The following is a 17,104-nucleotide window of genomic DNA, read 5'->3' as shown; positions in this document are numbered from 1 at the left end:
TAAAAAACGTCGCTTTTGTGCATTAACGCGACACATTCTATACAAATAGTTTTATAACGTGTGTTTAAATGATATATTCATCAAAATGTACCAATGTCACTCAAGTAGAGGGAAACAGAATACGTATGTATGAACACACACCCCTCCCCTTTCTGTCTGCAAATGGTTCAGCCTCTATACTTTTTATCCCTGCGTCTAGTCTGTCAGGCATCATTTACTTCCAGGCTACTACTGATTTCAACTCAATCAAGCCCCGCCAAGAAATTACACGCTTTGCTTTGTCAATTAGGATAGTTATACCATCATGGTTGACGTTTTGGTCTACTAATATAACATAAAGATGCGATATCCGTGTGCAGCTAGATGGAAATTTGTGCCTGAGAGACTAAATACTGAGTAAAATTAGACCTGTATATATAGGTGACGCTGGCTGTAACTACAGGCAGAATCGGTTTGCAGCAGTAGTGAGATGATGCTGTTGCTCCCGGTAATAAAGATATAATCATCTCTCATCGGCAGGTGAGTTAGCTACTTATGTTACCTAATTACTGTTTCCCCGAGGTTAGAGCTAACTGATGGCTTCCGCTAACGTCACATGATTGATGATTAAGGCGATATATCAGTTGGCGACTTTGCAAGCTAACCGCCGGTTACAGAGATGCTTCCTTTGCTGCTGAATGTAGGTTAATGTGATCAATACTCTTTGATTTTTTTTCCTCCTGTTTGATCCCATTGTAGGTGGACCCAGCTAAATGACTGGGGTCTGCATCCTCATCATTTCCTGCTGGTGGTTTGCTGTCATCCATCCATCCATCCAGCTGCAGATAACAGCCACATCCCTGCATGCAAAAGAGGGCAGAAGGCATCTGCTTCCTCTGACAAAAACCAAATCCTGAGGGTGATGGTGGCAAATTTTTCCAACAAGATATGAACATATATTGAGCTGTAGAGGCTGAATGCTCATGTGGACAGGAATAACTGTATAATGGCATTGGGACCTCCTACCTGAAGGGGTGATTATTTATTTTCCTGTTAGTCCATGTCCTGCAGGTATTCAAAGCTTGACAACTGAGAACCGGTTTCTCTCACAGGAATGACAATGACAGTTTACTGATCCATTTAAAGATTTCTAGGCCACCTGTAGCTTCCTCCTCAGTGTTTTTGGTCCATGGCAAAGGCATGACAAACTGACTCTGTTGACAAAAGGTGCTGACAGCTCCCTGGTATTAGTGTTCTTCCTGCTCTTATTCACTATTTGTAATAACTCCTCCCCCCCTCCCGTTCCTGGGTATTCTGCAAAAATGACTACAGAGTGGGGTGAGAAATCCACAGCGGACCTCATGAGTAGGTATGTGTCCAAGGAAATGGGATATGGAGTACCTAAGGAAGGTTGGCGCATCTGTCTGGCACACGAGTTCAAGGAGAAGAGAAAACCCTTTCAAGCAAAAGATGTATCGCTGTCCAACGTCTTTGAGCACGTCGGCCTTGGAATCAGGTGAGACATTCACTCTTAGACCTTCTACTTTGTGTAAAAACACTGCAAATGCATTCTCTTTGCATGCAGTAGACTGACGAGAGGTGTAACACTGTGTGAATCCTTTTATATTTCACCTACAAAGTCATTTTCATGACATTATGGGGAGATGCAGATAAAAGAGATATTGAAGCAATACATTTTCTAACAGTTGAGACACTGATGAGAGAGTAAAAAGCTACACAAACCGTCGTCTCTATAGGAGCTCAGGATTTCTTTTTGAGTGGCTCTTTCAGTTTACGCCTCCATAAGTGATAGCAAGCTGTAGTTTATACCACTGAACCCCTGTGCATGTTTCTATGGTGTCGTACTGGGGGAGCCATTAGCCCACAGTGTCATGTTTCTAAGGCCACACCTGAGAGCAGGTGTGAAATGCAATCCTGCCTAGATGTGGTTCCCATAGACCCAAACAATCTTAAATATTCCTGCAGTCCAAGGATAGTAGAAGAAAATCAGGTCATTGCTCACATTGAGGCAGTTAGTTATGCTGCTTAAAAGATGCATTTCAACTGTATTAAACCAGTTTGTTCTTCAGTGCAGTGGGGTTTGTGTGTCTTATATTCTTTATTCAAGCTTGGTATTCTCACATCAGCAAAGTGGACAGTAACACAGGGTGCTCTCCGTAAATGTTTTATTAACTGACTGTGTTGTGAACATAAAAAGATGAGGTTTCCTGAGGGAATAAACATGTCGTTGACCCCTCTTTACAGTGGTCTATGAGCTCTGGCTCAAGATTCAAGGGTAGTTTATTGTCAGTAAGTTGAAAGTAATTGCTCCACAATGGGTGTGGTGGTCTTTTATTCACAGTCTCACCAAATCGGCAGGAAACACACTGTGCACTTGTACAGTTTCCAGCGATATACAACTTTGCCTGAATCTCTGCGGTAGTATAGTCTGTCTGCAGCTGCAGGATTAAAAAATTAAGCAGAGATCTTAACATCAGTTGTGTTTGTTTTCCCAACAAGCTGCTGACTGATTGTACTTCTTTGACAGATATGAAGTTGTACATTCTGCAGCTTTAGTGGATTGTTTGTTGGGCAGTTATCATTTAAATCAAGAGAGCGTGGCTTGATTGAGGCCTCCTTGGCTCAGTGTATTCCTCGTTATTGCTGTGGCTCCTTTGGGTATTTAAACTTAATAGCCCAAGCTTTTATACACCTTCTAATCTCCATCCAAATCACCACAATTATTGCTTCTACTTTTTTTTTATATTGACTCCGAAATATGACCCCTTACAGCACAGCGTAACGACACAGACATTTTAAGTTGGAAATGACAACATGTGATTAACAGGCTGTCAGCTGGGCCTGTTGTCTGTCAATCTGTCAATACTCAACCCAACTCAATAAACCCAGAAAGAGCTGTTAGAAAAGCTACAATAAACCACAAACTTGCATCACTGTTCAGAAACTTGTTGCAATGTTTCTGCAAAGCAAACAAACTGCTCTTTCAGTTTAGGCTGATACAAAAACAAAACAAATCTCTGTCCCATTTCTCATCCAAGGTGTGTTTCAGGAAGTTTTGTCGCCATGGCAACATTTGTTAATTATCGCTCCGATGAAAGTGATGGTCGTTATGCATCAGAGAGAGACGGTTAAAAATTAGATCGCTGTTAAAGACAGGTATTGTCAAGCCTTCAGCTGTCCATCATCTGATTATGAGGTGCAGCAATGTGAGATCACTAGAATAATACAAATATTTAGTCACCACAGGTGAAAGGCTTGCCTGTACAGGTAACCACAGTTCCCTTCATGTCAGTAGCTTCCCTTTGCAAGAAAAGCACCCACATTGCTAGAAAAACAGAAATACTGTAAATTATCTGCTGTTTTTACACAGTTTTACCTAAAACTAAGCAGATAACTGACACAATGAGCTCATGCACTATGTCTTATTGAAAGCTTTTAAGGGAAATGGAAGAAAAAAATGAAGACTATAATCTTTATGCTACTCCACTGCCATTCAAAGCACCAAAGTCCTACTCAATTGATGATATATCAATCGATTTAATCAGTGGGGCTTGAAACTTTTGCCTCTACTTTTATGCACTTGTGATGTATTGAACAAAATGGCAGCTTGAGCATACGCAAGTTAGATCCAGGTTAGCGCACTTGGCCTGTGTTCACAGATCCTGATCAGGGTGAGCACTATTGTTTGCATTCCAGCTGAGCTGCAGAACAACAAGATCCTGACAATGGCGTAACCTGCCGTGGCCTCAAATAGCACGCTTTAACGGATCCCATTCAGCTCCTCTTGACCGGAGCTGTATCGACAGGCCTTTGTTGTTTGTCTGGACCGATCCTTCCTGTCAAGTTATTCTTTATAATACAGTCAGACACAGCAGCTGCACAGGATTTTCATCACAAGTTGAAAGTGCTTTGTGGCTGAAATGTTATTGATTATGCTGTTGTGTAAATCTCTAATGATGTAGATAGTTAATGAGCTATTATCTTCTGGTGTAAACCCTGCTATACAAGAAACATAGAAATACTGTTGAAGCATTTATTTGGGTGTCATGGCGCTTGCACTTCTTGTTTCCTCCTCCTCCTCCTTACAGTGTCCTCCTAAAATGTTTTACGGACAAACAGATGGACTAGGGCACCCACAATCATCAGTGGTGGTAATAATTTAGCCTTGGTATTGGCCAGAGAAAGACATTTCCGTGAGGATGTCAGTTGCTCACTTGTCCAAACAGGAAGAAAGTCAGAAATTGTGGCTTCTGCAGCGTAATTGCTCAGTTAATCAACCTGTCAGCTTGCTGCAGATATATTATGGGACAGTGAGTGTCTCACTTATGTGCATATTTGCTCTCTTTCTCATTCTAGGATATATGTAACGAGGGGCATTATCAGCATTGCAGCCAGTTCTGTGCTGAACTAATGAATAAAATACAACTGCTCAACCAAAAACAGCAACTTTACTCTGCATATTGACAGAAAATCTACCGTGTGTTAGATCAGATTTCAGAGCATTAAGAGATTAATGACTCTGACGTTCACTGTGAACTTCTGAGCCTCTGGCCTGAGGCTTTAGGAGCTTTTTGAAATCTAACCTAATGAATATTTTACACGACAAACCTGGTGTCATGTGCTGCAACTAGACACACGTGCATAAACACACAAACTCGCTCTGTTAATATCAAAATACAGTTACCACTGTCACTTCATTCCCCTTGTTTTACAAGTGCTTCCCTTGTGCAGTTGCACAATTCCCTCTTTGCTCTCTGCCACTGTGTGTGTGTGTGTGTGTGTGTGTAAATTGTCGACTGTTGGTTCCAGCTTTGGCCCAGAGGACTAAAGGCATGGAAACTGCTGTAGCCGCATTTAACAGACTATGAATAGAGAAAAATAAACAAGCGATGAGAAAAGGCATGTTTACTAATTGCACATGTGCTTGTGATGGAATTGGAATGTCCTTTGAAAATGAAAAAGCATCCCTAATCATAACCTTTTAACACATGACTGTAGTTGTAGCACATGTTTCCCCCACAGGTCATGTTTAATTGGCTGACTCTGTATCTAAATGTCTGTTTTCCTCGCTTGTTTTTAACCATCTTTTTGTTAACTGTCGCATTTGTATCCTTCCGCTTGTGATTCATGAGGTGATCGGTGTACATCTGTGTTTGTCCAGGTATCTGAAATGGTGGTACAAGAAGACTCAGGTGGAAAAAAAGGCTCCATTCATTGATATGTTTCGTGCCCAACCCCTACGACAAATATATGGTGAGTCAAAGTCTGTGCTGCTATAAAATGTGTTTAACGTGTCTATGTAAATGAATTACATGAAAGTTTATGGCTGGATTTGGAAAAACATGTGGTGGAACATGGATTTGTTTCTGTGGACTCGTGACTATCAATCTAGTGTAATTTTGATTAATGATTCTGTCTAATCTGACTCCTTGAATTTCACCAATTCAGTCAGAAAAGTCTGCACACTAATCCGTCTGCTCCTGCTGTTTGTGTTTCTTGATAAGACATCAGTCTGATATCTACTTTGACACTGACTACAGTAGAAATCTGCACACCGTTCGGTCGACTCCCACGGCTTCACCTCTCATGAACACAGATGATGGCCTCAACAAACACAAACTCTGAGCACAGATTAGTGTGCGGAGTCTATTCCTGTTGTAGCTGTGACCTTTTGATAGTTAGTCAGTCAGTCAGTAAGACACCTGGAGTCACAACAGCCCCAATTTATCCATCAAGCCATCATTAGCGTCTGGCTGTAACCCGGTTTTCAACATGTAGACATTTTTTACATTGTGCAAAACATACAAATCCTAAATAATTTGCTGTATCGCCCGGTCTTAGTTGACACTGTACTCGTCATTTGTAGGTGCTCCACTCGGCGGTATTGGAGGAGGTACCATCACAAGAGGTTGGAGGGGCGAATTCTGTAGATGGCAACTGAACCCTGGGATGTACCACTACAAAACTGTCACAGCCAATCAGGTATATACAGTCCTGAGAAGACTAAGTCATGCAGAATTAGTTTATCAATGGAAATTTAACTGGCTTTATATATGTTGGTTCTTTTAAAAAGTCTTAGCAGAATGGTTCTCTTGAGTTATTTGAATCTCGGCAAACAAAGTCCAGTAGCCGGTTAGTCAAGGTGTGCATTGTAGATAAGTAGTCACTTATCTCTAGATGTCGGTTGGTGTAGATGTCATAAAAGTGTTAGCAGGAAGAACGTTTTTTCATGTTTGTCATTCATTTAATGAATGAACCGTTTCTGTCAAGCACCAGTCAAATGTTGAAGAGAAGATAAACCTTTATAGCATTTACAAACAGTCAAAATCTACATTAATTGATCCATTTTGCTGTTTGGCAGTGTGATTTTACTTTTTATCTACGCCAGAAGATACAAAACATCACACCATCAATGCAGCCACATCAGAGTTAATTACCAGAACAATTTTAAACCACTTCAAACATTTACTGTAACAGATTTTGTTGTCTATCCCTTAAAAAAAAGCTGTGATTTACAGCAGCACTCAATAGATGCACAGGGTCAAATCTATTGGCAGCAGCCCCAGTAAACAAGCAACAAGCATGCGATGCATCCCAAAGATATGGTATGTTCGGAAAAAAAGGGCGTGACTCTGTTTGGCCCTGTAAAAACTGTCCCCCACTGTCATTATCACTGTTATGCTCTCTGCTTAAGAGATTTGTAGAACAAACAGCTGGATGCACACTCAAGTGTAGACATTTCCCCACTCTGGGAATTGTAGAAAGATGAGGATGTTTAAAAGGGGTCAATGCATTATACGGAAAATTACAAACAAAAACCCTCTTTCTAATGACTGATGTCTAATGTCATATCTGCCTTTTAACATACTCATAAACAAAGATAAAAAAATCACTATATGTTGACATGTTTTCCTTCATCTCAGTTCACAGTGTGTTTGCGTCGTGGTGGACAAACAGTCTACCAACAGGTGCTATCTGTAGAGCGTCCGCCCACGTTACAAGGCTGGAACTGGGGCTACTGCGGAGAGTACGCCTTCTACCACGCCTTGTACCCTCGTGCCTGGACCGTCTACCATCTTCCAGGACAGAATGTCACCCTCACCTGCCGACAGGTTTCCCCGGTCATCCCGCACGACTACCAGGTAACTGAGGCGTCCCTGGATTTCACACGGCCCAACAGGCTTATGATACGTTTGTCTGGCGTTCGCAGCTGGCTTTAAATATTCTAGAAAATTTAATGTGTTTTTTAAAATGAATCGATTGCAGATTCAACCGTGACTTCTCGGTCATTAAGATGTTTAATGATGTTGCATCATGTCTTACCCCATGTTGAGCCAATTTGACCAAACAGTAACTAGAAGGAATACCCACAAACTTATCAAAATATTACGGAGGTTACAGAGTGTCCAGATATAAGAATTAGTGTCCAGTTTTTATTGATTACCTTTGAGTATCATTATTGATACTTGTTCATACTGACAGTTTGACAATAACTTGAATACCTCTCTTGTTTTAAGTTTTTTTTTTTTTTAATTTGCAACTATAATCTAAATTAGTTATTTAGCTTTTTGGATCCCAAAACATCCCAAAACCTTTCTGTGCATGTGCTATTGTTGGGCACTGCATCAAAGAGCCTGAGAGCTGCAACAAGGAATGTTTTACATCGTCTACATTGTCATGAGGCTCTATAAAAATTATTTTTACTAGGGATGTGCAGAGAGGCCAGTATTTGTGTTTACATCTGTATTTGTTAAGGCAGCACAATTATTTGTATTTGTAGTTGTATTCGAATAAAAGAAAAAACTACTACAACTTTACTACACTTCTAATTTTAGGGTGTTAAAGTAAGTAAGAAATCATAAACCTTAATTGCCATTTTTTTCTTCCCAAAAACAAATAATTTTCAAATATATGTACAAAATAAATATTCATAAAAATCCACTATTTGTGCTTTTCGGATACTGTATTCGGATTCAGCTCCACCCCTAATTTCTACGTACCTGTCCTTTCTCTCAGGACTCCAGTCTGCCAGTGGCAGTATTTGTGTGGGACATAGAGAACAAGAACGACTACGCTCTAGATGTCTCCATCATGTTCACCATGGTCAACGGGTCGGGACACAAGGATGACAAGAGCGGGGGACACTGGAACGAACCATTCCACCTGGAGAAGGAGGGGGAGGCAGTGTCTGGGGTCTTGCTACATCACTGCACTACAGTGAACCCTTATACTCTGTGCATCGCGGCCCGAGAGCAGGTTTGATTTGAGGTTATGATTTTAGCAGCTGTAGTGGCTTGTTCATTGCACAAGCAATTCTTAAGATTTGTAACAATAGTCTGTTATTTATAAGCGGATTTATAATAATAAAGTTTTTTTCTTTGTGAAATCAGTCTTAATGAGCATTAGGTTTTAGATTTAACAAGGGAGTTTTTGATTTTGTGCACGTCTTAACAGCCTGACAGGGAAATCAGTCATCAGACAGCGTTCAGTCCAAAGGGAACCTGCAGCGGTTTGTGGAGTGACCTCATCAATGATGGACGGCTGGACTCTCCGACAGGTCAGCAATTAAAACACTGTTAGTGGGAGGATGAGACGGATTCATACTGAAACAGAAATCGAACTAAAAGTTGAAGAAGAGGAAAAAACGCAATAAAACACCCAGAAAAACACGCTTGAGCAGGATAATAAGCATTTATTAAAAGATGTACATTATTAATAATTTTTATGTTACACTTTTCAGCACAGAGGTTACAAAGTGCTTCACAAGCATAAGATATAGAGAAATATAACTTAGAAATGCTGACAGAAATGGAACTTTTAAAAGTCAATCATTAAGAAAAAGACATACTTGCAGAGTCAAACACATTTTGGTGTGTAGATTATGTTCCAGCCTTAAAAGCCGCTCTGTAACGCTTATTTTGCATAGTATTATTTATTCTTTTAGATACACACATGTAGCAGTCACATATAATAAACTACTAACTTCTTGAGTTTGATAGAGATGCCATATAAGACATCTTCTGCTCCCTCTTTGTCTTACTTCTACAGGCTCCAGCCCCCCGACACCCAAGGGAGAGAAGGTCGCAGCAGCGCTGGCTGTGAGCTGCTCCGTGCCGGCTCAGAGCCACAACACACTGGAGTTCTGCCTGGCATGGGACATGCCCAAAATCACCTTCGGGTCTAGGGAGAGGGAGCATATCAGGTATGTTGCATTGCTGAAAGGTAAACAAGCTGGAGATGATTGTCATATATTCATTTCACTGAAACGTGCCGAGACAAAGGTTTTATTTTATACATCTAAAAGCCTCACTGCCTCTTTAGGAAGTAAGTGAGAAAAGAGTGAGGGAGAGAAAAGAAAGCACAACAGAGAGAGAGAGTGGTGAGCATAAAAGCAAAACTAAACAGAAAACTAAACACATTACTTGGTCTGTATGTCATTGTGGTTACTGAATACAAATATATACAAATAAAACTCTTAGCAACACTCAAGTAGTGGCCACACAGCAGTTTTCACTGCTGAATGCTGAAATATCATCGCCCTCAATAACAGAATCTGCAACCACATTGCAAATATCCAACATGATTGATATGTGGGGATTCTCTCCAGCGTCGGTTGCATCGCTCAGAACAGCAGGGTGTTGATCACCTCATAGTGGGTGATGAAAAGCCACTACTAAGTGTGCATTCTGGCTGGTGAGCGTGCTGGCCCTGCTGGATCTGCTAGTGGGAGGTAGTTGACAATGTCCACCGTGTCCTATTTCACAGCCCAAGGACAAAATATGATTGACATGCAAACACAAGGGTCAGTCCTGCAGAAGTGTCTCTTAGCAAGTTTTTCCAGTTTCATACCGAAGTCTGACCTCTGACCTCACTGAGGAAAAACTTGCCGTTCATTACCAGTTCAGTTACTAAGCAACATTTTTAAAACTGCTAACCTTTGTTAGAAATGTTTTCTGCTTCCCGCCTTTGTTAATGAACATAAAGCGTTTTTGTGTCACCGTCATCCAGCCCGTGACTTTTCTGTTTCCAGGAGGTATACTCGTTACTATGGAACCAACGGGGATGCGTCGCCCTCCCTCAGTCACTACGCCCTAACACGCTACAAACAGTGGGAGAAGAGCATTGAGGAGTGGCAAAGACCCATACTGCAGGACAGGTAAGAGTTCACAACTGCAGGTTAAATGAATTTATGATGACCTCAATGCCAATCAGTGTTGTTGCTTTTATCCCATTAAAAAGTAGACATCCAATTTTCAGACTTTGAATGCTTATTATAGTTTATAATAGTTTATTACGGCTGTTCACCTCAGCTTGTACATTCACTCGTGCCTTGCAGTTCTCTCCCCTCCTGGTACAAGTCAGCCCTGTTCAATGAGTTGTACTTTGTGGCGGATGGAGGGACGGTGTGGACGGAGCTACCAGAGGATGCTGATGTCAGTGGCGGCATGCGAAGCGAGAACGGGGGGCTGCCAGCTCAGCCTGCTGTCATCAAGGAGTACGGTCGCTTTGCCTACCTAGAAGGTAACTACCAAGGAAACAAGGTAGTCTGCAAGACGCAGCAGTTTGTGTCATAATATGTTAGTAGTTTGTACTAAACCACAACATCCATGTGGTCAGAACTGAGAATAATGTGATCATCATGTATTTCTTTCCCATTCAAATCTATTCAAAAATAAATCTTTCTTCAGAAATCTACTTTCAGCTACAATGCAAACAACCATAACCTTACATTTATTAAGAAACTTGCAATTCTCGAGATTAAAAAAGGTTTATTAAGCAAAAATTACAAGAAAATTCTTTCTCCTCTTATGCATATAATGACGCACATAACTACACTATTGTTTCCCAGGTCAGGAGTACAGAATGTACAACACATACGACGTGCACTTCTATGCTTCTTTCGCACTTATCATGCTGTGGCCCAAACTTGCCTTGAGTGTGCAATATGATATCGGTGAGTGGAATGTTTTTATCTTAGTGCTTTATCACATTGGAGGATGTGTATTTCTTAAAGACCATACCAGGCCCGCATTTCACAGCTTAAATCTCTTCTCAGCTGGCAGTGTGGTTCAGAAGGACCCAACGGAGAGACTCCATCTGATGAGTGGAGTGTGTTCTCCCGTCAAGGCCAAAAACGTGGTGCCTCACGACATCGGAGACCCAGGTAGGAAAAAGAAAATATCATAAACTACAGCAGCTCTGAGGGGAGTTAAATAGAATATCTCAATGTTTTTTTACACTAAAAACCTTATTGAAGGACGATGTCTGTGGTTCTGCACATTTTTACAAATGGATGCTTGTCATTTCCCAAAATATACAATAATCCATCACAGAGATCAGATTTATTTAAGTTATTTTACCATCATACAGATAGAAGCACAAGCTCATTTAGTTTTGATAAGACTAAAATCTCTTCTCATGAACTGTCACTGAGTGCTGTAATGTTGACCCTGTTCCTAGATGACGAGCCATGGCAAAGGGTGAATGCCTACCTCATTCATGACACTGCAGACTGGAAGGACCTGAACCTGAAGTTTGTCCTGCAGGTCTACAGGGACTTTCATATCACCCAGGACAGCCAGTATCTGCAGGACATGTGGCCCATCTGCCAGGTATAACTGACTGCTGTAGTCTTAAAGGTACACTGTGGAGTTTCTGACTAAACATGGATGTAAACAACTCAGGATTTAAAATACTTCTTTAACAATCCTATGCACAAAAGTTGGATAAATTCAGACATAATTGACATAAGTGGTCTCTTAATTATTCCCTGTGTAGATTTGTATTTTGTCTCTTGTAGAAGTAAAACAAAACTTGAGTGTATTGGATTATTTGGTCACTTTTTTGCACTCAGCTGTCTTATTCCGGTTTGTCTGCTAGGCGGTGATGGAGTCAGAGATAAAGTTTGACCTAGATGGAGACGGCTTGATAGAGAACTCCGGATATGCTGACCAGACCTACGATGGCTGGACAGTGACTGGACCAAGGTGAGAGTTTAAGGAGCATTTGCAGCCCGGAGAATGAACAATGTGAGTGGAGATTAAGGTTTCTACATAGGTGTTGTTACGAAATTAGATAAAAATGTGGACGAGTGAAAAGAATATCCCCTAATCACAGTACACAGTAGGCATGAGACGATATGAACATTTCATGGCACCATTATCCTCGCCAAAATAATTTAACAATATTATCCTGAAAACTCTTAAAATGGCATTAAAGCATACTAGAATCACTTTACCTTACATTTTGTTAAGAAACAAATTTTGTTATTACATCAAAGGGCACTTTTTTTGTGTGTGTGAACATCCTTATTAGTGAAAAACGAACAGATTCAGACTCTCGCCAACACACAGCAGATAATCACAATGAGAGAAAAAAATCCATCCGCCCATTTCCACCACTGATCTGGGACTGGGTCACGGTGGCATCAGACTGAATAAGGAAACCCAGACATCCTTCATCCCAGCAATGCTCTCCAACTCCTCCTGGGGGATACTGAGGTATTCCCAGGCAAGAAGAGATATGTAATCCCTCCAGCGTGTTCTGGGTCTGCCCCGGCCGGGCCGGACATGCCTGGAACTCCTCCAGAGGCTAGGCGTCCAGGAGGCGTCCTGACCAGGTGCCCAAACCACCTCAGCTGGCTCCTTATGATGCCAAAAGAAACATTAATAAAAAGAATCAACCTGATATCCAAGCATTCGCGTTCCCAGCCTTCAGCCGTGACGAATGACTGGATGCAGGTTCCCCCTTGTGGCAAAAGTCAATTCAAAATAAATCAGGAAATCAATAAGACTGTACGTTAGTGAGCTAGACAGCTGAGATATTCATGATTATCCGATAATGGAAATTCACCACGATTAAAATATCTTGAGTGTTTTTATCCCAATATAAGATAAAATCTTATATACTCCAGTTACTCCAGTTACTTCAGTCATTTCAAATATTATAATTTGATGTAAAAAATAAAACTATGATTTAGCATAGTGCTCAATGATAAGGCCCACTCACTGTTAGCACACACAGCCAATGGCAAAGCCCTTTAAAATAGTCTAAACCTATTAGGAAATTGGGAGCCTCGAAGCACACTTATCCTCTTATTTTGATTAAATTAAATCTAATCCCTAACAGGTCCTTGTTATTAATTGACTCCTCAAAGAAAGACACTGTTTTATGATCATTAGCTTTACAAGTTGAAGTTTGAATTGGTTGTCAGGGAGGAACGGAGAGAGGGAAGGAAATGAAAATGGAAAAAGCATGACTGGTGAGCAAGAAAAACTGATTCATCTGAAGCTGCAGTGCTTCTGTTTTTTTCTAAATGTGACCAGCAAGCTTGTTTGGGTTCAGAGGTTGTTACCCAGATGAAAGTCATGTTGCTTCCAAAGCTAACAGTTCTTGTTTACAACTTCTTTTTGTTAATCTTTTTAACTTGAAGACAGTGGAGACAGGGCTCAGTCAAAAAGTTTAAAAGCTGGAGGATCAACTTTACTTTAACTAAATGATTGTTATTATTATCATTATTTAATGTGCAAATTGTGTGTTGTTTAATTAAACATGGATTCAAAGCAGCTATGAATCTTATTACACCGTCCAACAAAGTAAATTAAAAGTCAGTTCTTTATGTGTTGAAACACTGTAACCTGCCACCCACTGGTTGAATTGTACTTGAAGTCAAACTTCAGCGTTATGTCATTACAGATTACATTTGACTCTTAATTGCACACCGGGTTTTTATGTAAATCTTGTTTGCTTCTGTCCTCGTATTTATATTTTACAGTGCGTACTGTGGTGGGTTGTGGTTGGCGTCATTGTGTGTGATGTGTAAGATGGCCAGACTGGTGGACAAAGAGGAGACATACCAACATTACAGAGACATCCTGGACAGAGGCAGCGCCGCTTTTGATAAACTGCTATGGAACGGTAAGTTTAAACATCCATTTATTTTGTTCAATATACTGTATGTACGGGCGAATCGAGCCAGTTGTATTTACTGCTGGTTTTAAGAATACATTAATACATAAATCTTGTATTTATTCAAAACTCTTCAAAAGCTAAACAAATTGAGACATGAGTTAAAAAAAATCAGTTAAAAAAATAAAAGAAAAACAAAACCTAGGGGCTTAGCTACCTTCTAGCTGTGGTGTAGTCATGCAGCTGTTGTTTTCAGTTCAGTCCAAGTTATTTTTAAGTGCCTTGAGATTTGAAATGCCTTCCTTTTTTTTTTTGTATTTTTCCATCCTGTTTAGGCAAGTACTACAACTATGACAGCAGTGGGAGAGATCTGTCTAACAGTGTCATGTCTGACCAGTGTGCTGGCCACTGGTTCCTGAGGGCGTCTGGGCTGGGAGACGAAGACTACCAGGCAAGTAGAGCTGCATGTGTATATATAGTAGTTGTAAATCAAATTAGTTGATAAATCAATAAGTCTATCGACAGAAAAATTGTCTGCAACTATTGAGATAATTTGGCATTTTTGCTTAAAGAATAACTAAACTTAAAATGACAAACATTTGCCACTTTTCTATATTTTATTTAATTGTAAATTGAATATTTTTGGGTTTTGCACCAATATTTAAAGATGTATTTACAATGTGCATTTTCCACTATTGTCTGACATTTTACAGACAAAATGATTCATCCAAACAATAATTGGCAGATTGATTGATAATGAAAATAATTGTTAGTTGCAACCCTACAGGCAAGTTAAAATAATATTTGTCTAAACAGGAAGTTGATACTGGGACGATGCTGCTTAGTATGTTGACTGAAATGCTCCAACGTTCTCTCAATGTTTTCAGAGTAGCTTTGTGGTCTTAACATTGCTTCCTCTCTCTCTCCTCTAGGCTTTTCCAAAAGAAAAGATCATCAGTGCATTAAAATCAGTCTTTGACTTGAATGTAATGAGCTTTGCTGGAGGCCAGATGGGTGCAGTTAATGGTATGCGCCCGGAAGGAGTGCCTGATCGCTCCAGCGTCCAGTCAGATGAGGTTTGGATTGGAGTGGTGTATGGACTGGCAGCCACTATGATCCATGAGGTATGTATGTGTGTGTGTGTGTGTGTGTGTGTGCATGTGTGTATGTTAGTATCTACTTCATATTCAAGGGAAAGACCAGGTGCATCATAGTCACGTGTTGTTGCTGTTGAACTGAGGTAACATCTACCGTTTCTCTCACCACATCTGGTTATTTTTTATACAGTATGAATCACTGTTTTTTGTTTTGTGTCACATATGTAGCTGAGGAATGACTCAAAGTATATTGAACCCTGACACTAACATGATGTGTAATAGAATTGTTCATTTTATGAAAACATGGATCAATACTCACAAGTGCATAGAGTTCAAAAGACCCCTTACACTCACAAGTGATTTGAAGCCTACTGTCTTGACTGGTTTTGTTGTATTTTTCCATGATTAAGAGTCTTGTTTTTTTTTTTTTACCTTTTGAACAAAACCATTTTAGCTTTTTCCCAGTCTATTGCCAAGCTAAGTCAACCATCTTCTAGCTCTAGCTTAATTAATATTTAACAGACAGATACAAAAGTAGTATTTATCTTTTTTATCTACCTCTCAAAAAAGCAAATAAGTCTATTTCCCAACATGTCTACTCCTACCGTTCTTTTTAAGTTAACACCCATGTTTCTATTTAAAACGTTTGAAAGTAACTTGATAGCTGATAACAAGTGTATGTTTGTATGACTGGTAGTGTTTACTGTGGCTGTCTTCCTTCTCAGGGTATGCGGGAGGAAGGAATGCGCACAGCAGAGGGTTGCTACCGGACTGTGTGGGAGAGGTTGGGCATGGCCTTCCAGACCCCTGAAGCCTACTGTGAGAAGGGCATCTATCGCTCTCTGGCCTACATGAGGCCTCTAAGCGTCTGGGCCATGCAGCTGGCCCTGAACACTTCACACAAGGATCAGACCACATCGTCTCAAACTGGAGCCACGGACAGGGAGCAGGGACAGGATTTGAGAGAAAATCAGAGCTAGGACCCTGAGCCATCAGACTTGAAATCGACGACCTCCAAACTCTCCTGCAGCCGCCACTCATCTGCACTCCCACCACGCAGTGCTCCATTTGATGGGTTACAAACATTGAATTAAACGGTCTACAGTTTCAGATGTTTTGTCATTTGAGGCCTGAGGTCAGAATTTTGATGGTTCGTGCTTGGAAAAGTCAGTATCGACTATAGATCACTGTATCGTTGTTAGGTGAGGAGAAGAGACTGCAAATAGTGTGCTGATTTTTAAAAGTCGTGCAGTATAGGGTGATAGCCAGGCAATGTCAAAATCATAGCCAGCGTGTATTGCTAATTAAAAATTGACCCTGTGTTTGAGAAGCATATTGTCTATCTGCACGCATGTACACACACATGCAAGCACTACATTTCACAGTTCACCATCATGTCAAAAATAATGTATATATGCTAAATATTTTAGGACTGTTGTCTGTTATTATACCTGCCACATGTAACCATTATTTTCTTTTAACAGTTGAGTACACCAGAGGGCCTCTTAATATATCAGATCAGTTACAAATCATTACTAGACCAGAAATATTTAAACTTAAAGTAAATTAGAAGATCTTCTCCCCCCTTCATTTATATTTGAATGCTGTACTCAGTGATGTAAAATGTGATGAGTAGTGTTGGAAATCAAGTCTGAAAAAATATAGTTTTTCTTTTCTTTTTTTTTTAAAATAGCGTTTGGTGCCTTGTTGCATGTTGACCTGTAACTACAGTCTATTATGTAGCGGCAACATTTACCATGTTTTATAAAGTCCAATACTCATGACAATCATGCTGAATAAATCACTGAATAAGATACAACAGGCTGTTCATTATGCTGTTAATTAAATGTATATGGGAGATTTTTTTTTTAGTAGTTCTGAAATGGAGATAATTAGGGCCCATGACCTGATCAATGTCAAACCTATTCAAAAACAAACTTTTGAGTTTTACTTTCAAATTAATTTAATCACCATTTTGGCTCTCAGACCTGGTGGAAAGTAAGAAAAAATTCTCTGGCAGTTATCATTTTTGTGTCTTTTTGAGCTCCTTATCATGTCACTGGTTCAGTGACACCAGTAATTCTTGTCTTCTAGACAAG

At 40.2% G+C, this 17,104-nt stretch overlaps 1 protein-coding gene across 1 annotated transcript; it reads left to right on the top strand.

Moving 5' to 3' along the window:
- The first annotated feature begins 146 nt into the window (after positions 1-146).
- On the top strand, positions 147-16,824 carry gba2 (glucosidase, beta (bile acid) 2). Its single transcript, XM_044341319.1, has 18 exons — positions 147-519; positions 739-1,495; positions 5,162-5,253; positions 5,867-5,982; positions 6,924-7,142; positions 8,017-8,256; positions 8,455-8,557; positions 9,049-9,202; positions 10,031-10,156; positions 10,337-10,521; positions 10,850-10,954; positions 11,057-11,164; positions 11,461-11,612; positions 11,881-11,987; positions 13,775-13,917; positions 14,244-14,359; positions 14,841-15,032; positions 15,731-16,824. The coding sequence occupies exons 2-18, from the start codon at positions 1,302-1,304 to the stop codon at positions 15,983-15,985; spliced, it is 2,607 nt and encodes an 868-aa protein (XP_044197254.1). The 5' UTR covers positions 147-519; positions 739-1,301; the 3' UTR covers positions 15,986-16,824.
- Positions 16,825-17,104: the final 280 nt, after the last annotated feature.

This window comes from Thunnus albacares, chromosome 22 (genome assembly GCF_914725855.1).
Source record: "Thunnus albacares chromosome 22, fThuAlb1.1, whole genome shotgun sequence".
Classification (NCBI taxonomy): domain Eukaryota; kingdom Metazoa; phylum Chordata; class Actinopteri; order Scombriformes; family Scombridae; genus Thunnus; species Thunnus albacares.
The sequence above is the reverse complement of the archived record's forward strand: the minus strand, read 5'-3'. Positions and strand labels throughout refer to the sequence as shown.

What these genes read in the sequence shown, in the direction of transcription:
- gba2 (XM_044341319.1), top strand. Translation starts at nt 1,302, where the DNA reads ATGACTACAGAGTGGGGTGAGAAATCCACAGCGGACCTCATGAGTAGG. An exon ending in TCATCCCGCACGACTACCAG is followed by an intron (nt 7,143 to 8,016) that starts GTAACTGAGGCG and finishes CCTTTCTCTCAG; the next exon opens with GACTCCAGTCTGCCAGTGGC. An exon ending in TGATAAACTGCTATGGAACG is followed by an intron (nt 13,918 to 14,243) that starts GTAAGTTTAAAC and finishes CATCCTGTTTAG; the next exon opens with GCAAGTACTACAACTATGAC.